We start from the raw sequence: 22,569 nt of genomic DNA on the forward strand, positions 1-22,569 counted from the left end.
TACTAGAGCTGAATTCAGGACAAAAAATTCGGGCCTATCCCAAATTGTACAAAAACCTCCCAAAGATACACCCATTCCACAGAGTCAAAGGCGCGGGCAGCAACCAGGGAAACAAAAATCGCACCATCCAACTCATCACCCGCCAACTGCATATATGTAAATAAGCGTCTGAGATTAACAGTGGTAGATCTGCCCGGCATGAAGCCAATTTGGTCAAAATGGACCAGCTCCAGCACCACAGTATTAAGCCGGAGCGCTAAAGGTTTTGCAAGAATTTTAATGTCAGTTGACAGCAAGGAGATAGGACGGTACCAGTCTAAGGAAAGGGGATGTTTACCTGGCTTCGGTATCAGCACCACCAGCGCCTCGGCCATGGATGGGGGGAGAGTACCACCCTGCAGCAAAGACTCAAATATCAGCAAAAGTTTGGGAGCAAAAAAATCCAGATGTGTTGTGTACAGTTCAGTAGGGAGACCATCTATGACTAGTGTTGAGCGGGTTCAGATCCTCGGGATCCGAACCCCCCCAAACTTCCCCCTTTTTGCATGGGTCCGAGCAACTCGGATCCTCCCGCCTTGCTCGGTTAACCCGAGCGCGCCCGAACGTCATCATCCCGCGGTCGGATTCTCGCGAGATTCGTATTCTATATAAGGAGCCGCGCGTCGCCGCCATTTTTCACTCGTGCATTGGAGATGATCGTGAGAGGACGTGGCTGGCGTCCTCTCAGTTTCTATGTTCAGTGGGCTGCAAATATCTGTGCTCAGTGTGCTGCAAATATCTGTGCTCAGTGTGCTGAAAATATCTGTGCTCAGTGTGCTGCAAATATCTGTGCTCTGTGTGCTGCAAGTGCAAATATCTACGTTCTCTGCCTGAAAAACGCTCCATATCTGTGCTCAGTGTGCTGCAAATATCTGTGCTCAGTGTGCTAATTGCTTTATTGTGGGGACTGGGGACCAGCAGTATTATATAGTAGGAGGACAGTGCAGAGTTTTGCTGACCAGTGACCACCGTATTATACGTACTCTGCCTGAAAAACCCTCCATATCTGTGCTGCATTGCAGTATATAGTAGGAGGACAGTGCAGAATTTTGCTGACCACCAGAATAACTATATATATAGCAGTACGGTACAGTAGTCCACTGATCTACCTCTGTGTCGTCAAGTATACTATCCCATCCATACCTGTGGTGCATTTCAGTTTTGCACAGTTTGCTGACCACCAGTATATAATATATAGCAGTACGGTACAGTAGGCCACTGCTCTACCTACCTCAGTGTCGTCAAGTATACTATCCATCCATACCTCTGGTGCATTTCAGTTTTGCACAGTTTACTGACCACCAGTATGTAATATATAGTAGTACGGTACAGGAGGCCACTGCTCTACCTACCTCTGTGTCGTCAAGTATACTATCCATCCATACCTGTGGTGCATTTCAGTTTTGCACAGTTTGCTGAGCACCAGTATATAATATATAGCAGTACGGTACAGTAGGCCACTGCTCTACCTACCTCTGTGTCGTCAAGTATACTATCCATCCAGGAAAAGGATAACATTTCCCAAACCACCTGCTGGCGGTGATGCAGGGCAGTCAGGAGCAAAAACTGACATCTGGTCCGGACTGAAGGACCTGCCAACGATTACTGACATGTCGTCTACTGTCACTGCATATGATTCTGTCACCATTGAAAGAATGGTGGAGGATTATATGAGTGACAGCACCCAAGTAGGCATGTCAGACAGTCCGTACGTATACTGGCAGGAAAAAAAGGCAATGTGGAGGCCCTTGCACAAACTGGCTTTATTTTACCTAAGTTGCCCCCCCCCCCACCCCCCCCTCCAGTGTGTACTCCGAAAGAGTGTTTAGTGCAGCCGGTAACCTTGTCAGCGATCGGCGTAGGAGGTTACTTCCAGAAAATGTGGAGAAGATGATGTTCATCAAAATGACTTATAATCGATTCCTCCGTGGAGACATTTACCAGCAATTGCCTCCAGAAAGTACACAGGGACCTGTGATGGTGGATTCCAGTGGGGACGAATTAATACTCTGTGAGGAGGGGGATGTACACAGTGAAAGGGGTGAGGAATAGGATGATGAGGAGGAGGTGGTCATCCTGCCTCTGTAGAGCCAGTTTGTGCAAGGAGAGATTGATTGCTTTTTTTTTGGTGGGGGCCCAAACCAACCAGTCATTTTAGCTACAGTCGTGTGGCAGACCCTGTCGCTGAAATTATGGGTTTGTTAAAGTGTGCATGTCCTGTTTATACAACATAAGGGTGGGTGGGAGGGCCCAAGGACAATTCCATCTTGCACCTCTTTTTTCTTTCATTTTTCTTTGCATCATGTGCTGTTTGGGGACTATTTTTGGAAGTGCCATCCTGTCTGACACTGCATTGCCACTCCTAGATGGGCCAGGTGTTTGTGTCGGCCACTTGGGTCGCTTAGCTTAGTCACACAGCGACCTTGGTGCGCCTCTTTTTTTCTTTGCATCATGTGCTGTTTGGGGACAATTTTTTTGAAGTGCCATCCTGCCTGACACTGCAGTGCCACTCCTAGATGAGCCAGGTATTTGTGTCGGCCACTTGTGTCGCTTAGTTTAGCCATCCAGCGACCTTGGTGCACCTCTTTTTTTCTTTGCATCATGTGCTGTTTGGGGACTATTTTTTTAAATCTGCCATCCTGTCTGACACTGCAGTGTCACTCCTAGATGGGCCAGGTGTTTGTGTCGGCCACTTGGGTCGCTTAGCTTAGTCATCCAGCGACCTCAGTGCAAATTTTAGGACTAAAAATAATATTGTGAGGTGTGAGGTATTCAGAATAGACTGGAAATGAGTGTAAATTATGGTTATTGAGGTTAATAATACTATGGGATCAAAATGACCCCCAAATTCTATGATTTAAGCTGTTTTTGAGGGGTTTTTTGTAAAAAAACACCAGAATCCGACAAAAAAATGTCAGGGAGGTTTTGCCAAAACGCGTCCGAATCCAAAACACGGCCGCGGAACCGAATCCAAAACCAAAACCCGAAAAATTTCCGGTGCACATCACTATCTATGACGCCTTATTGCTGGGAAAGGACCTAATGGCATTTTCGACCTTCTCCACTGTGATGGGCGCTTCTAACAGTTGCTGTGCATCAGGACTCAGGGCAAGAACCTCTTTTGTGTTCAAATAACTAGATAATGTCGGATGTGTGTACTGCACCCTGGCCCTATAAACATCTAAAAAGTGTACATACAAACTAGAAGCCATAGAAGGGGTATCCGTACAAATAACGCCAGACATGCTCCTTATACTATGCACAGTGGTGGGGGTCCGCTCCTGTCTAGCCAAATAGGCCAATAATTTTCCCGACCGATCTCCCTGAATATAGAAATCATGGGCGCGAAACAATAAACATCTCTTTGATTTATCAAGAAGTAGATCCATCCACTGTTTATGCACAATCAGCCATTCCACTCGATCTGCTGGGAGGCCACTGCGCAAATAAATCTGCTCAAGCTCACCACTCCTCCTCTCCAGCTCCTCCTCAGACTTAATATTAAATATTTTCAACTGGGCGACCCTGGAAATTAATTAACCACGCAGGAAAGCCTTATAGGCATCCCACACCAATGGGGCATTATTGCAGATAGGGTTATTAGTAAAAAACTCCTCCCAGAGCACAATTAGTTCAGAGGTTGCACCCATCTGCGTTAACCAAAAATGGTTAAACTTCCAAAAGGATGCCCCTCTAGGTATATCAAAGCCCAGAGACAGCAATATAGGGGAGTCATCAGATATCTCAATGTGGATACACAGGGAAGTAATGAGCAGGTAAGCAGTGCCATATCTATACGGGTGAATACTAGGTGATGAGCGGGTTCGGTTTCTCGGAAACCGAACCCCCCCGAACTTCAGCCTTTTTACACGGGTCCGAGGCAGGTTCGAACCTTCCCGCCTTGCTCGGCTAACCCGAGCGCGCCCGAACGTCATCATCCCGCTGTCGGATTCTCGCGAGGCTCGGATTCTATCGCGAGACTCGGATTCTATATAAGGAGCCGCGCGTCGCCGCCATTTTCACACGTGCATTGAGATTGATAGGGAGAGGACGTGGCTGGCGTCCTCTCCGTTTATAGAGAAGAGAGTAGAGAGTTAGAGACACTATTTGGTATTTACTAATTTTGGGGAGCATATTAGGACTGGAGTACTACTACTTGCTGATAGTGTGACCATTGACCACCAGTTTAATTAATCCGTTCTCTGCCTGAAAAAAAACGATACACAGTGTGACACAGTCACATACCATATCTATGCTCAGCCTCAGTGTGCTGCATCATCATATGTAATACTGTATATCTGACTGTGCTGAGTGCTCACTGCTCACACAGCTTAATTGTGGGGGAGACTGGGGAGCAGTTAGAGCAGGAGTACATAAATAAATAATATATTTTAAGTACAGTGCACACTTTTGCTGCCAGAGTGCCACACTGCCAGTGTGACTGACCAGTGACCACACTGACCACCAGTATATTGTGATTGTCTGCTTAGGACGGAGTACTACTTGCTGATAGTGTGACCAGTGACCAGTGACCAGTGACCACCACCAGTTTAATTAATCCGTTCTCTGCCTGAAAAAAAAACGATACACAGTGTGACACAGTCACATACCATATCTGTGCTCAGCCCAGTGTGCTGCATCATATGTAATACTGTATATCATTATCTGACTGTGCTGAGTGCTCACTGCTCACACAGCTTAATTGTGGGGGAGACTGGGGAGCAGTTATAGCAGGAGTACATATTTTAAGTACAGTGCACACTTTTGCTGCCAGAGTGCCACTGCCAGTGTGACTGACCACTGACCACCAGTATATTGTGATTGTCTGCTGACCACCAGTATATTGTGATTGTCTGCCTGAAAAAGTTAAACACTCGTCGTGTGGTGTTTTTATAAACGCATTCTGCAGACAGTGTCCAGCAGGTCCGTCATTACATAATAAATATACCTGTCCGGCTGCAGTACTAGTGTGATATATATATATATATATATATTTTAATTTAATCTCATTATCATCCAGTCTATAAACTCTATATTAGCAGCAGACACAGTACGGTAGTCCACGGCTGTAGCTACCTCTGTGTCGGCAGTCGCTGGTCCATCCATAATTGTATATCACCTACCCGTGGTTTTTTTCTATCTTCTTGATACTAGTAGCTTACTTTAGGAGTCTGCAGTGCTGACAGACAGTGTCCAGCAGGTCCATCATTACATAATATATATATACCTGTCCGGCTGCAGTACTAGTGTGATATATATATATATTTTATTTTTATCTCATTATCATCCAGTCTATATTAGCAGCAGACACAGTACGGTAGTCCACGGCTGTAGCTACCTCTGTGTCGGCAGTCGCTGGTCCATCCATAATTGTATACCACCTACCCGTGGTTTTTTTTTCTATCTTCTTGATACTAGTAGCTTACTTTAGGAGTCTGCAGTGCTGACAGACAGTGTCCAGCAGGTCCGTCATTACATAATATATATATACCTGTTCGGCTGCAGTACTAGTGTGATATATATATATATATTTTATTTTTATCTCATTATCATCCAGTCTATATTAGCAGCAGATACAGTACGGTAGTCCACGGCTGTAGCTACCTCTGTGTCGGCAGTCGCTGGTCCATCCATAATTGTATACCACCTACCCGTGGTTTTTTTTTCTATCTTCTTGATACTAGTAGCTTACTTTAGGAGTCTGCAGTGCTGACAGACAGTGTCCAGCAGGTCCGTCATTACATAATATATATATACCTGTCCGGCTGCAGTACTAGTGTGATATATATATATATATTTTATTTTTTATCTCATTATCATCCAGTCTATATTAGCATCAGACACAGTACGGTAGTCCACGGCTGTAGCTACCTCTGTGTCGGCAGTCGCTCGTCATCCATAAGTATACTAGTATCCATCCATCTCCATTGTTTACCTGAGGTGCCTTTAGTTGTGCCTATTAAAATATGGAGAACAAAAATGTTGAGGTTCCAAAAATAGGGAAAGATCAAGATCGACTTCCACCTCGTGCTGAAGCTGCTGCCACTAGTCATGGCCGAGACGATGAAATGCCAGCAACGTCGTCTGCCAAGGCCGATGCCCAATGTCATAGTACAGAGCATGTAAAATCCAAAACACCAAATATCAGTAAAAAAAGGACTCAAAAATCTAAAATAAAATTGTCGGAGGAGAAGCGTAAACTTGCCAATATGCCATTTACCAAACGGAGTGGCAAGGAACGGCTTAGGCCCTGGCCTATGTTCATGGCTAGTGGTTCAGCTTCACATGAGGATGGAAGCACTCAGCCTCTCGCTAGAAAAAAGAAAAGACTCAAGCTGGCAAAAGCACAGCAAAGAACTGTGCGTTCTTCGAAATCCCAAATCCACAAGGAGAGTCCAATTGTGTCGGTTGCGATGCCTGACCTTCCCAACACTGGACGTGAAGAGCATGCGCCTTCCACCATTTGCACGCCCCCTGCAAGTGCTGGAAGGAGCACCCGCAGTCCAGTTCCTGATAGTCAGATTGAAGATGTCAGTGTTGAAGTACACCAGGATGAGGAGGATATGGGTGTTCCTGGCGCTGGGGAGGAAATTGACAAGGAGGATTCTGATGGTGAGGTGGTTTGTTTAAGTCAGGCACCCGGGGAGACACCTGTTGTCCGTGGGAGGAATAGGGCCATTGACATGCCTGGTGAAAATACCAAAAAAATCAGCTCTTCGGTGTGGAAGTATTTCAACAGAAATGCGGACAACATTTGTCAAGCCGTGTGTTGCCTTTGTCAAGCTGTAATAAGTAGGGGTAAGGACGTTAACCACCTCGGAACATCCTCCCTTATACGTCACCTGCAGCGCATTCATAATAAGTCAGTGACAAGTTCAAAAACTTTGGGCGACAGCGGAAGCAGTCCACTGACCAGTAAATTCCTTCCTCTTGTAACCAAGCTCACGCAAACCACCCCACCAACTCCCTCAGTGTCAATTTCCTCCTTCCCCAGGAATGCCAATAGTCCTGCAGGCCATGTCACTGGCAATTCTGACGAGTCCTCTCCTGCCTGTGATTCCTCCGATGCATCCTTGCGTGTAACGCCTACTGCTGCTGGCACTGCTGTTGTTGCTGCTGGGAGTCGATGGTCATCCCAGAGGGGAAGTCGTAAGACCACTTTTACTACTTCCACCAAGCAATTGACTGTCCAACAGTCCTTTGCGAGGAAGATGAAATATCACAGCAGTCATCCTGCTGCAAAGCGGATAACTGAGGCCTTGGCATCCTGGGTGGTGATAAACGTGGTTCCGGTATCCATCATTACTGCAGAGCCAACTAGAGACTTGTTGGAGGTACTGTGTCCCCGGTACCAAATACCATCTAGGTTCCATTTCTCTAGGCAGGCGATACCGAAAATGTACACAGACCTCAGAAAAAGACTCACCAGTGTCCTAAAAAATGCAGCTGTACCCAATGTCCACTTAACCACGGACATGTGGACAAGTGGAGCAGGGCAGGGTCAGGACTATATGACTGTGACAGCCCACTGGGTAGATGTATGGACTCCCGCCGCAAGAACAGCAGCGGCGGCACCAGTAGCAGCATCTCGCAAACGCCAACTCTTTCCTAGGCAGGCTACGCTTTGTATCACCGCTTTCCAGAATACGCACACAGCTGAAAACCTCTTACGGCAACTGAGGAAGATCATCGCGGAATGGCTTACCCCAATTAAACTCTCCTGTGGATTTGTGGCATCGGACAACGCCAGCAATATTATGTGTGCATTAAATATGGGCAAATTCCAGCACGTCCCATGTTTTGCACATACCTTGAATTTGGTGGTGCAGAATTATTTAAAAAACGAGAGGGGCGTGCAAGAGATGCTGTCGGTGGCCAGAAGAATTGCGGGACACTTTCGGCGTACAGGCACCACGTACAGAAGACTGGAGCACCACCAAAAACGCCTGAACCTGCCCTGCCATCATCTGAAGCAAGAAGTGGTAACGAGGTCGAATTCAACCCTATATATGCTTCAGAGGTTGGAGGAGCAGCAAAAGGCCATTCAAGCCTATACAATTCAGCACGATATAGGAGGTGGAATGCACCTGTCTCAAGCGCAGTGGAGAATGATTTCAACGTTGTGCAAGGTTCTGCTGCCCTTTGAACTTGCCACACGTGAAGTCAGTTCAGACACTGCCAGCCTGAGTCAGGTCATTCCCCTCATCAGGCTTTTGCAGAAGAAGCTGGAGACATTGAAGGAGGAGCTAACACAGAGCGATTCCGCTAGGCATGTGGGACTTGTGGATGGAGCCCTTAATTCGCTTAACAAGGATTCACGGGTGGTCAATCTGTTGAAATCAGAGCACTACATTTTGGCCACCGTGCTCGATCCTAGATTTAAAACCTACCTTGGATCTCTCTTTCCGGCAGACACAAGTCTGCTGGGGTTCAAATACCTGCTGGTGAGAAAATTGTCAAGTCAAGCGGAACGCGACCTGTAAACATCTCCTCCTTCACATTCTCCCGCAACTGGGGGTGCGAGGAAAAGGCTCAGAATTCCGAGCCCACCCGCTGGCGGTGATGCAGGGCAGTCTGGAGCGACTGCTGATGCTGACATCTGGTCCGGACTGAAGGACCTGCCAACGATTACGGACATGTCGTCTACTGGCACTGCATATGATTCTCTCCCCATTGAAAGAATGGTGGAGGATTATATGAGTGACCGCATCCAATTAGGCACGTCAGACAGTCCGTACTTATACTGGCAGGAAAAAGAGGCAATTTGGAGGCCCTTGCACAAACTGGCTTTATTCTACCTAAGTTGCCCTCCCACAAGTGTGTACTCCGAAAGAGTGTTTAGTGCCGCCGCTCACCTTGTCAGCAATCGGCGTACGAGGTTACTTCCAGAAAATGTGGAGAAGATGATGTTCATTAAAATGAATTATAATCAATTCCTCCGTGGAGACATTGACCAGCAGCAATTGCCTCCACAAAGTACACAGGGAGCTGAGATGGTGGATTCCAGTGGGGACGAATTGATAATCTGTGAGGAGGGGGATGTACACGGTGATATATCGGAGGATGATGATGAGGTGGACATCTTGCCTCTGTAGAGCCAGTTTGTGCAAGGAGAGATTAATTGCTTCTTTTTTGGTGGGGGTCCAAACCAACCCGTCATTTCAGTCACAGTCGTGTGGCAGACCCTGTCACTGAAATGATGGGTTGGTTAAAGTGTGCATGTCCTGTTTATACAACATAAGGGTGGGTGGGAGGGCCCAAGGACAATTCCATCTTGCACCTCTTTTTTCTTTAATTTTTCTTTGCGTCATGTGCTGTTTGGGGAGTATTTTTTTTGAAGGGCCATCCTGCGTGACACTGCAGTGCCACTCCTAGATGGGCCAGGTGTTTGTGTCGGCCACTAGGGTCGCTTAGCTTACTCACACAACTACCTCATTGCGCCTCTTTTTTTCTTTGCGTCATGTGCTGTTTGGGGAGTGTTTTTTGGAAGGGCCATCCTGCGTGACACTGCAGTGCCACTCCTAGATGGGCCAGGTGTTTGTGTCGGCCACTAGGGTCGCTTAGCTTACTCACACAGCTACCTCATTGCGCCTCTTTTTTTCTTTGCGTCATGTGCTGTTTGGGGAGTGTTTTTTGGAAGGGCCATCCTGCGTGACACTGCAGTGCCACTCCTAGATGGGCCAGGTGTTTGTGTCGGCCACTAGGGTCGCTTAGCTTACTCACACAGCTACCTCATTGCGCCTCTTTTTTTCTTTGCGTCATGTGCTGCTGTTTGGGGAGTGTTTTTTGGAAGGGCCATCCTGCGTGACACTGCAGTGCCACTCCTAGATGGGCCAGGTGTTTGTGTCGGCCACTTGGGTCGCTTAGCTTAGTCATCCAGCGACCTCGGTGCAAATTTTAGGACTAAAAATAATATTGTGAGGTGTGAGGTGTTCAGAATAGACTGAAAATGAGTGGAAATTATGGTTTTTGAGGTTATTAATACTTTGGGATCAAAATGACCCCCAAATTCTATGAATTAAGCTGTTTTTTAGGGTTTTTTGAAAAAAACACCCGAATCCAAAACACACCCGAATCCGACAAAAAAAATTCGGTGAGGTTTTGCCAAAACGCGGTCGAACCCAAAACACGGCCGCGGAACCGAACCCAAAACCAAAACCCGAAAAATTTCAAGTGCACATCTCTAGTGAATACTCCATGCAAACTTGAAAAACAGGAGAAGCAGCTGACAGAGGGATGTCCACAAGGCCAATCTTGGAGATCAGGCGTGCAAAGGCAGTGGGTCCAGCAGGTGTAATCTAGGTAGCAGGCCTCCACCTATCAGCAGACTCATCCATGACAGCATTAAAGTCTCCAATGCATATAGCAGGGACAGAGGGAAATTCCTGCATAAAGGCACATGCCTTCACAAGATTTCCAGAGTTGTAGGGGGGGGGGGGGGGGGGATATATATATAAGATGCGTCACTCTCCATAAGGCAAACCAGACCCGGATTTTGGGTCTTAATGTATTTTAAAACCAGGGAACGCTTGACCCTATCATTAAGGCCACGAATGTTCCAGGAGAGAATGTTTACCATGGTGACGCATAGAATTGGAGTACAGAAACACGAAGCCAGCATTGCCCCAGTACGGCACCAGCCGCCCCACACACAAAAACAGCACATATATAAAGCATCATGTATACAGAACAACACAAAAAAAGCAGATACTGTACGAAAAGAAGAACACAGGTAAGAAAAATAACAAAACCCAACCACCCCCATCCCACATACCAACCCAAACATAGGTACACCTAATCCCAAACATTACAGAGACTCTAGAAGAGAGTTAGATTATAAAGATAAAATAAACTAACTGCAGGGCAACAAAACCCCATAACCTATAGGACATGAAGTCCCCACTCTAGCATCAGGAACATGCCAGTAACAAGTATTTAACGGCCCTGACAAAAAGCATTACTGTAGGTACCAATCAGGGAGACGTCATAAAATAGATGATAGAAAAAGAAAAATATAAACAAGGAATACACAGAAGAGCCCCTCAAGGCGGAGCAGCACGGTGATGAGGCTGTAGATCAATCCAAGCAGATGCTTCCCTTGGTGTGTCAAAGAAATATGTGCGGTTGCCAGACACCACCCAAGGCCACGTAGGGTATAACATGGAATATTGTATTTGAAGATCACGCAGCTTCTGTTTAACCTGTGTAAACTGCGAGCGGGATTTCTGAACCTCAGCCGAGAAGTCCTGAAACACTGCTACCTTCTGACCTCCATGTTCCAACGGGCCTTTAATCCTAGAAAGATGTAGTATAGTATCTCTGTCCTTGTAATGAAGGATCTTAGCGATGAAAGTCCTGGGTTGTGCACCCGGAGGAAGTGGGCGGGTGGGAACTCTGTGGGCCCGCTCAACAGCAAACTGCGGAGTTAACGAGTCCTTTCCGAATGTGGATAATAACTAAGTTTCAAAAAAATGCTCCGGCTGTGAACCCTCTGCCTTTTCGGGGAGGCCAACAAAACGAACATTGTTCCGTCTGAGGTGCCCCTCGATATCCGTAAATTTGAGTTTACACTCAGACATCTGTGATTCTAGAGAGGTAAGTTGAGCAGGGATAGGCGTACAGGAGTCTTTCAGCGTAGAAATGCAATTCTCCGTCTCCCCAACCCTGTCCCTGAGTTTTTGCATATCTTGGCGTATGAAAGAAATATCGACATGCACCTCCGCCACTTTATCAGCGAGACGCTTCTCAGAACCTGTAAGAGCTTGCAGAGGTTGAGACAGGATAACTTCAGCAGCTTCTGCCATGTTGGGAGTGGGGGGAGAGGAGGCTGCGTGAGACGGCGATGAAGATGCAGAGGAAACAGGAGCCTGTTCGCGTGCAAACTTTGCCAGACGGGCTGCAGCAGAGGAGCGGTGTCGTTGAACCATCGAGCTGACTCAGGAAATAAAGGTTAGGTTATAAATCTCCCAGCAGGTAGGAGTAGGAAGCACAGGTACAACAGCATCGTTCCAGTAGCGTGTAATGAAAATCCAAAAAGAGTGAAGGGAGGGGGTGACAGACGGTCCCAATAACTGCACAGCCTCTCCACAAATGAGGAATGTAGCCCAGTAAGTCCTGGTGCACAGACAGCCAGCACATGAACACCAGAGTGGGCAAAGGGACTCTACCTCCCACTGTCCCTTATCTCTCAGGCATCAGCAGCTGCAGCAGGGTCTGTGTTGTGAACAATATAACACACTGAAATGCCAGGATGGCCACAGGAGGAGGGTCAGTGAAACTGTGATACTCATTGACCGGCTACACCATACAGCATGGTCCAGGTGGTGTGCAGTGCCAGCAGCACAGGAGAGGCTCCATCATCTTGCCAGAAGGGTGTATGTCACAGTCCCCAGCCCAGCCTCAGCAGCTTAGGCAGCACAGCAGGGATCAGGAGAGGGCGCAGGCGGAAGCGAATCCGCGCTTCCAGCTGAATCCAAGATGGCGCCCGGTGTTCACACACAGCCAGTGCGCCCGCCGCAGCAGCTCCTGCACGGAGAGAGAGCAGTTCCGAGACACACAGAACAGCGGACCCCGCGGACCCACACACAGGTACTCACAGGGTAGGCGGGCCAAGTGGGGGGGAGAGGACAAGGCTGAGGAGGCAAGCAGAGGGAAGTTCCAAAACGGCGTCGGCCACAGGCAGGTCGGACCCGGCTGAAGCAGCTCGTTACCAGGGCACAGCACACAGGGCACAGGCTGAGAGATGGCTGGATACGCAGGGCAGGCAGGGACTCCTAAGGCAACCTTTCAGGGCAATCTGGGCACTGTCACAGGGCAACAGGAGAAGGTACAGGAGTTTTAGGCTGGGGAGCTAGGAAAGCACGTCCTACTCCATGTCCAGCTAGGCCACGCCCCCGCTGGTCTCACCAGGTTTAGTGATGCCATTATTAGCCTAGGGCACATAAATAATGGTTGGGTCACATAATGTCAGTAGTCTATCATTTTATTGCCCCAGTTGGACCACCACAAGGCGTTCCGGCCACTGACATGATCGAGTAGCATTCCGCAGCTACTTACATGCGGTGCTGAGAGTTGCTGCTCCTTAATGTCAGTGTTGACAGAACCTAGTTAAGGGTTCTGGTTGCCCCTGGCTAATACACTCATAGTAGCTTTTCTCAACAACGTCATATCTATCTTTTTACCTCACATATAATCTGTCTGTCTGCTGAAGCCTTTATTTGTGCCATGAACTGAGTTCACTGAGGTACAGTGAGCACCGAAAAGTGTGGGATGGAGTTATTCTGCTTCTCATTATTCCTCCTCCTCCTTTCTTCTCCAGCCATCTTATCATCCTCATTTTCCAGCCTTCATTCTTCTCTATGCTCCTCATTCTCATTTTCTCCTTCATCAGTCACTCTTTCATCCTCCTTTCTTCACCATCCTTCACTATTATCCTTTAGATCTTTTTCCGTCCTTCATCCTTCTCTGACCTGATTTTTTGGCCCCCTTTACCCTTCTGTTTACTCCTCTATATTGCCCCTCTATCCTCCACTCTATGCTCCTTCCCTCTTACGCATTACTTGATAACATAGGCGTATTATGGGCAGAGCATGACTGAAGGAGCTCAGCACATGTAGTCAGTGAGTACAGGGGTGGTGCAGTGCATATAGTGCCCCATCTACACTATGGAGGTTACTGACTGGTAGTAATCCAGCACCTTTCATTTACCCCGTGGTGTATACACCATCAGTGGCTAGGAGCAAAATGGGGGAGGGGGGCTTGAAAGGTGTATGGCATTCCCAGCCCTAGTTGCACCCCTCAAGCCTTGGTGACCTAGGTTGCAGCCTGATCAGCGTATTGGTTTATAAAGGCACTGAAGGAGAGCTGTATTATAGTGGATCCTGCCGCTATACTGTAGCTCTTCCTGCTTCACCTCTTTATTGAGGCAAAGCAGGAAATAATACTGAGGAGATGTGTTAACATTTCATCAGCCAGAGTGGGAGAGTGAAAATTCTCCCGTCCAGCGATCCCTGTTAACACCACAGCACATCAGCCTAGCGCTGAGGCGCTGTGTACCTCATCCTGCCCGGATCTACTGGGCATGTGTGAGATCTTATAACCATCACAAGACTCCCGTGTTCAGCCTAGACCCCAGCAGCTGTCACGGGGTATGTACACATACTAGCAGATAATACCTGCCGATATGTGAAAAATTCGACGAAGCAAATGTGCACTTACTGTTTGATAATACATCTAGATGATTTACCGTCGCCATAAAATAGTACGGTGATGGAAAAATTATTAGATGAAGAGAAGATCACAGTTTTTGCGATTAGGAAACCATAAATGTTAGAGGATCAGAGTATTTATTGGAAGATTTGCAAATCAGACCACATCTTTGCAAATACCACATTCACTCTTTTAATTGTTCTCCCTTTTGGTGATGCAGTGAAATATGAAATCTAACCAGGATGTCCAAACTGTTGTGTACAGCTGTCTTAGACCAACGTACTTAATCCTGTATTTAGGATTCAGACAAACTCTGGTTTCAGCTGTAATTCTGACCTGAATCCAACTCCTGCTAAAATACTTACATCCTTGAATTATTTTTAAATATTCAATTAAACGATGTACTCATGTATGGAACAGCATAGTTACATTGTGCATGAGTGTACCACAGAATGACAGCCTTCGAAAACATGCCGTCCTAGTCAGTGGCACCGAGAAAGGGGGGGGGGAAGAGGGTACAAATTACCCAGGCCCAGGTCTAATAGAGGGGCCAGTGAGGGCCACGGGCTTCCTCCCCCTTAACTTGCAGCAGCAGCTTTTCTCCTCAGCCCAGCACACGCTGCTCTGTGCTGGGCTAGTATGTGGCCATGGTGGCAGTTAAAACACAATTTTTTCTGTATTTTTTTCTAAGGATGCATGGCCACGCCTTGTGTGGTTAGGCCACGCCCCCTGAAAAGTATCTGGGCTTAGCCAGGCTCTCGACTGCCCTGGTCCTAGTACTGTATCAAGTGAAGCAAGTGTGACACCTGTTAGTGTGGGGTAACACTGACTCAAGGGGATGTAGTTGGGATCCCGGCACTCCAAACCGAATCAAGTTATTTTGGGAAAGGTAACACTTCACCTACACCAGGCACATATAACTTTGTACACTATTTTCTCTTTATGAAAGCAATCTTATTTTTTTAGGATTGTAGTATGTACTCTCCCCTTATTCTGCATATTACATTAATTCTATCCTGGTGTTCCAGACATAAATGATGTAAAATTTGGCATTAGGAGCTATTAGAATATTTACCTCTCTTACATGCCTCATGTATTGGGGATGCTACATCACATGCTGCATGCGGGCTGGCTCCATGCTGTAATAGCAGATTCACACAAGAGACACTGCCACTGACACAGGCATTAAATATTGGCGTTTTCCAGTCAATGTTAGGAATATTGACCTGAAAGAGAGGTAAGCAGAGTGTGTGAACTCATGGGATTTCACTAAGTAGCTTAATTAGAGGCTGAACATTACTTGGAAATGGCAGAAATGGATTTGTAAAAAAAAAAAAAATCAGGTTTCCCAGATTTAACAGATTAACAAAACAGTTACTAAACTATGACACAATGGGGGGAAATTCAAATGTTTGAAAAGTCGGTTAGGTGTCTGTTTTTTCCTGTCTATTAGATAGGAAAAAGCAGACACCCAACTTACTTTTCAAACATTTGAATTTCCCCCAATGTGTTTGCATCCCATGTCATTAAGAGTTACTTTTTTATATTTGACAATAGACTATCACTTGCAAGATGTGCTGCATATAAGTAATTTACATATATAAACTACTAAGTGCACTATGTAAAAAAAAAAAAAGATAAGTAAAGAATTTACATTCTTTTATGAATATGGAGACATATCTAAAGGTCCAAATATAAGAAATATACAGAGTTGGATATATATATTGTGTGTGTGTGTGTGTATATATATATATATATATATATATATACGGTCGAGTCATTATTATGGCCTCCAGCTAATAGCCAGAGTAATGGGCCCTACACACTGGCAGATAATACTGAAAGATATGAACGATCTTGTTCATTAATGAACGAGATACCCTTTTTGCAACTTGCCCCTTTTACCCATGACAGTAATGAGTGATATGTGTGCAGATGCCCTGTCGCATACATTATATACCCACCAAGCCAGCGCATGACACATGGCGTACTTCATGGGTTACGCACTGCCAAAGTCAAATGTAGGAGGTGTCCATAATAATGTGACTCGATTGTGTGTGTGTGTGTGTGTGTGTGTATATATATATTTTTTTTTTATTTTTTTTAAGTCCAAATGGGACTTGAACAAATAAAATAAGAATAAAAATAAAAAGTATCTCACATTGTGTGGTCTGTAAAAGGCATAGGATGTTTAAAGATTAGGTAAGGGAGAGTAAAATTATGATTTTAGGTTACTTCAGTTCGTAATTTGAAAAAGCTGTGTATCACTCTTGCAGCAATCACAACTTATTTTCAGAAAAAGTGTGGAAATAATTTGTACCTGAGCTCCATGTTTCAGCAGTATTGTGACACAGCCAGGATGACCTCCGAGGCAGGCTTCATGGAGAGGCGTCACCTGATCCGCTGTAGTCAGATTTACACTGTATCCCTTTGAAACAAAAAAAAACCACATAAGGCAAATACGGATTGGTAATGCGTGACTGGCGGTTGGGAGACCGACGCTGGGATCTCGGGATTGAGATGCCCAGTGGGGGGAGGGCGAGCACAACAAAGCCCCCTGCGGGCTTGGTGGTGAGTTGCGCTTGCCACAGGCTCTATTCCCACTCCATGGGTGTCGTGGACACCCATGAGTGGGAATAGTTGCTGTTAGTCGGCATGCCGACTGTAGGAATTGAAGGTGCCGGTATTGTGACATACCGAAAATACAGTACCAGTGGTGAAAAACAAAATAAATGTGCTGGATAATGTAGAGAGAGGAATAAGGAACTATGGCCCCCATTTAACAACAAGTTTACTTGCTGGAAACTCGTTTTTGGTGTTAAATGGGACCAATCGCTATTTAACAAGGTTAAGAGCTATTGGCCTTTCATATTCCACATACTGCGGCCATGTAAACTACTATTTAAGAATGAGCGCTATTTCTGAAATAGCGCTCGCTTACCTGAAATGGCCTCGTCTGCTCCGGGCAGACGTTAGGACACAGCTGCAGCATAGTCCGTCCTGTGCTCCGGCTCCCCCCTCCCGCGGCAATCCCGGAATGCATCACGCCTGCCTGGTTGCTAAAGAGACAGGAAGCCTGAGGAGTTATGCAAATGGCAAATTGCCTCCGCGTCCGGAAATCACTACCCCCCATGTGCCGGGAATTAGCATGCGCGGTAGGAAGCCAATCTGGGGAAACAGTTCATTCGTCAGCGCTGATGCAGTTTAGACATCAGCGCTGATAAGGCAAATATTGCATTCACTCGCGGTGTCATAGGCTCTTCTTAAATAGGTGGCGCGATGCCCCTATACCACGGCGAGGGAAAACGGTATTTTGAACTCCGTATTTTTCTTCATGATAAATGAGGGCCCATGGGCCTAAGTCAGAGATGTACATACACCCACTGTTTTTAGATTTGCACATGTACAGATATGGGGCTGAAGTGTCGCTCGCAGTGCCCCAAATGTGGTAGCATGACTAACATGCTGCTGGTGTTTAGGGGTGACAAAACGCTTTTTGGCCATGCTGAAGCATGCTGAGACCAGTGGCTGAGGCCTGGCTTCAGCAACATGAATTTCCCTAAGGGTCACTCAGATGACCGATGTTCATGCAGATGATTCGATGCTGCATCCCCAAATGCAGCAGCAGATCAGATCAGTGTCTACTTACACAAAACGCCTCCTGTGGCATTAGAATATTACTGCACAGTCGATGGGTACATACAGTATCTTAATAATCTCTTTATCAAGCCCTATATATGGGCTGTAGCTAATTATGATCCCAGCAGGATCTCGGTGGTCAGAATACCGACGCCAGGATCCCGGCCGCCAGAATGCTGGCTGGGGCCAAGAAATATTCCTACTCGTGGGTGTCCTGACACCCATAGAGTGGGAATAGAACCTGTGGCAAGCGCAGCGAGCCATGGAGCCCACAAGGGGCTTCATTGCACTTGTCCCCCTGGTGGCCGGGATCCCAGCGTCGGTATACTGACCGCCAGGATCCCGACTGCCGGTCACCCTTACCCAACCCCTAAATATTGTACAACAGTCCAAAAATAATGTATAGCTTACAGTGTTGAAAATTATAGAGATAAAAAATACTTTTAGATTTTTTTCATGGTAAATTATTACACAATAGTTCACCTGGGGAAAGCATTCCTGCAATCATAGAAAACAAATATTTCTAACATTAGCCAGGAACACTGAGTTGATGTCAATATTAGTTGGTGTGAATATATTGACTTATGAGTACCTGAGTCAGTGGTTTCCAGAAGTGTCTGTCTGATTCCTAAATATACTATAATAAAATATGGTCAGTGTATTATAGGATTTGGACTGGTCTATAGGTCTTACTGGTGTTTATACTTGTATTTTCCTGTATATATAGTTTGCTTGGAAAAGCAAGCAAACGTGCACTAATCTAAACCACATGTTTTTGGTAAATATATAGTAATGTTGTTTTATAAGATTAATAATTATGTGCACAATCATCATATTATCAACTGGACAATAGTCCTGTAAACAAACATCCCCTTAAAGAGTCACTATGTGATCATTTGAAATGTTACCATACTGTAGTTATGGGTGTAGTATGGTATGCCGGCGGCCGGGCTCCCGGCGACCAGCATACCGGCGCCGGAAGCCCGACCGTCGGCATACCGACAGCGTGGCGAGCACGAAATGAGCCCCATGCAGGCTCGCTGCGCTCGCCGCGCTGCGCTCGCCACGCTGCGAGCACGGTGGCGCGCTACGCGCACCACGCTATTTATTCTCCCTTTAGGGGGGTCGTGGACACCCACGAGGGAGAAAACGTGCCGGTATGCCGGCTGTCGGGATTCCGGCGCCGGTATACTGTGCACCGGGATCCCTACAGTCGGCAACCTGAAGACCACTCATAGTTATACTCCACGATAAAAATACACATTTATATAATATTTACAATGTTTTATTTTGTTCATCTATATGTTATATATCACATGTTATATATAGTTTTCTTTCCACCCATTGCTTTCACCCTTGATTTACGCTGCTTTGAGCGAGGAATGGATGTACCTGGGTAATTTATCTTTGTTATTAGAAGAATAATCAGAGAGCAATATAAATGTGTTATTTAATGAACAAATAATTTGTAAACAAAAGCTTTATGATTTATTACTTGGTTCCCTAAAGGGACCTGTTAGCTATACAGGGGGCGTACCCTTTGCGGACTGATCTACTATGTAGAATATAAATTTGTAGGACAAGAGACCGTGATCAATATTTATATTCGCTGGGTATATACATGATACTGGAGATCCAATAATATTTGATAGCACATTATATTTCCAAATGTTTTAATTACCAAACTAATTTCACAAAGGAATGGCGCTTTCTGAGATCAGAGCACAATTTATTATGCGCATTTAATTATATAATACGACCATATGATACAGGGATTAGGGAGAATATATTCCATCAGTCACATCAGAAATATTCCATCAGTCACATCAATGCCTGCCATCCTGCCAGCTGCCACATAATCTATTAGTATGTTTTGTGGCTCAATCTAACTAGCTACATACATATATATAAATAAGCAAATGTGTCCACTTACATAGCCTCCCTGCACGTTAAACAGCCCTTCCAGTCACGCCATACTGTGGTGTGACTTGGTAGCGCCAAGCTTCTTTTCGTGTGATTTTTTCCATTATAATGTGTCTTATTCTCAAAACAATCCAAATAGGGTGTAGCTGATGCTGATGAAAATGATATGCGGCATGCCTATAATCTGTGTACGACTGCAGCTGTATCTTTATTAGAGATGAGCGGGTTCGGTTCCTCGGAATCCGAACCCGCCCGAACTTCATCTTTTTTTACACGGATCCGAGCGACTCGGATCTTCCCGCCTTGCTCGGTTAACCCGAGCGCGCCCGAACGTCATCATGACGCTGTCGGATTCTCGCGAGGCTCGGATTCTATCGCGAGACTCGGATTCTATATAAGGAGCCGCGCGTCGCCGCCATTTTACACGTGCATTGAGATTGATAGTGAGAGGACGTGGCTGGCGTCCTCTCCGTTTAGAGAAGAAATAGACAGGAGAGTGAGAGTGAGACAGTGACACTTCATTTACTGGAGCTTAGGAGGAGTACTCAGACAGAGAGTGCAGAATTTTGCTGATAGTATTAGTTAGTTATACTAGTGACAGAGTGAGACAGTGACACTTCATTTACTGGAGCTTAGGAGGAGTACTCAGACAGAGAGTGCAGAATTTTGCTGATAGTATTAGTTAGTTATACTAGTGACTGACCAGTGACCACCAGTGCAGTTTTATATTATTTAATATAATCCGTTCTCTGCCTGAAAAAACGATACACAGTGACTCAGTCACATACCATATCTGTGCTCAGCCCAGTGTGCTGCTGCATCATCTATGTATAATATCTGACTGTGCTCACACAGCTTAATTGTGGGGGAGACTGGGGAGCAGTTAGGTTATAGCAGGAGCCAGGAGTACATATTAAAATTAAACAGTGCACACTTTTTTTCTGCAGGAGTGCCACTGCCAGTGTGACTGACCAGTGACCTGACCACCAGTATATAGTATACTATATTGTATTGTGAATGTCTGCCTGTAAAAGTTAAACACACGTCCAGCAGGTCCGTCATTATATAATATATACCTGTCCGGCTGCAGTAGTGATATATATATATTTTTTATATCATTATTTATCATCCAGTCGCAGCAGACACAGTACGGTAGTTCACGGCTGTAGCTACCTCTGTGTCGGCACTCGGCAGTCCATCCATAATTGTATACCACCTACCCGTGTTTTTTTTTTTCTTTCTTCTTTATACATACTACATCTCATTATCATCCAGTCTATATTAGCAGCAGACACAGTACAGTACGGTAGTCCACGGCTGTAGCTACCTCTGTGTCGGCACTCGGCAGTCCGTCCATAATTGTATACCACCTACCCGTGGTTTTTTTTTTTCTTTCTTCTTTATACATACTACATCTCATTATCAACCAGTCTATATTAGCAGCAGACACAGTACGGTAGTCCATGGCTGTAGCTACCTCTGTGTCGGCACTCGGCAGTCCATCCATAATTGTATACCACCTACCCGTGGTTTTTTTTTTCTTTCTTCTTTATACATACTACATCTCATTATCATCCAGTCTATATTAGCAGCAGACACAGTACAGTACGGTAGTCCACGGCTGTAGCTACCTCTGTGTCGGCACTCGGCAGTCCATCCATAATTGTATACCACCTACCCGTGGTTTTTTTTTCTTTCTTCTTTATACATACATACTACATCTCTTTATCAACCAGTCTATATTAGCAGCAGACACAGTACGGTAGTCCACGGCTGTAGCTACCTCTGTGTCGGCACTCGGCAGTCCATCCATAATTGTATACCACCTACCCGTGGTTTTTTTTTCTTTCTTCTTTATACATACATACTACATCTCTTTATCAACCAGTCTATATTAGCAGCAGACACAGTACGGTAGTCCACGGCTGTAGCTACCTCTGTGTCGGCACTCGGCAGTCCGTCCATAATTGTATACCACCTACCCGTGGTTTTTTTTTCTTTCTTCTTTATACATACATACTACATCTCTTTATCAACCAGTCTATATTAGCAGCAGACACAGTACGGTAGTCCACGGCTGTAGCTACCTCTGTGTCGGCACTCGGCAGTCCATCCATAATTGTATACCACCTACCCGTGGTTTTTTTTTTCTTTCTTCTTTATACATACTACATCTCATTATCATCCAGTCTATATTAGCAGCAGACACAGTACAGTACGGTAGTCCACGGCTGTAGCTACCTCTGTGTCGGCACTCGGCAGTCCATCCATAATTGTATACCACCTACCCGTGGTTTTTTTTTCTTTCTTCTTTATACATACATACTACATCTCTTTATCAACCAGTCTATATTAGCAGCAGACACAGTACGGTAGTCCACGGCTGTAGCTACCTCTGTGTCGGCACTCGGCAGTCCGTCCATAATTGTATACCACCTACCCGTGGTTTTTTTTTCTTTCTTCTTTATACATACTACATCTCATTATCATCCAGTCTATATTAGCAGCAGACACAGTACAGTACGGTAGTCCACGGCTGTAGCTACCTCTGTGTCGGCACTCGGCAGTCCATCCATAATTGTATACTAGTATCCATCCATCTCCATTGTTTACCTGAGGTGCCTTTTAGTTGTGCCTATTAAAATATGGAGAACAAAAATGTTGAGGTTCCAAAATTAGGGAAAGATCAAGATCCACTTCCACCTCGTGCTGAAGCTGCTGCCACTAGTCATGGCCGAGACGATGAAATGCCAGCAACGT

The 22,569-nt window shown here is 45.7% G+C and overlaps 1 protein-coding gene across 2 annotated transcripts in view; it reads right to left on the bottom strand.

The window, feature by feature from the left end:
* Positions 1-22,569, bottom strand: part of ASB9 (ankyrin repeat and SOCS box containing 9) — a 156,266-nt gene that overhangs the window by 58,560 nt on the left and 75,137 nt on the right. For both annotated transcript variants that reach the window (XM_063955785.1, XM_063955786.1), the window contains exons 4-5: positions 16,568-16,675; positions 15,323-15,473 (exon numbers count right to left, since the gene is read on the bottom strand). In XM_063955785.1, the coding sequence (XP_063811855.1) occupies positions 15,323-15,473; positions 16,568-16,675 (259 nt within the window). The remainder of the gene's footprint in view (positions 1-15,322; positions 15,474-16,567; positions 16,676-22,569) is intronic.

Source organism: Pseudophryne corroboree, chromosome 2 (genome assembly GCF_028390025.1).
Source record: "Pseudophryne corroboree isolate aPseCor3 chromosome 2, aPseCor3.hap2, whole genome shotgun sequence".
Classification (NCBI taxonomy): Eukaryota; Metazoa; Chordata; class Amphibia; order Anura; family Myobatrachidae; genus Pseudophryne; species Pseudophryne corroboree.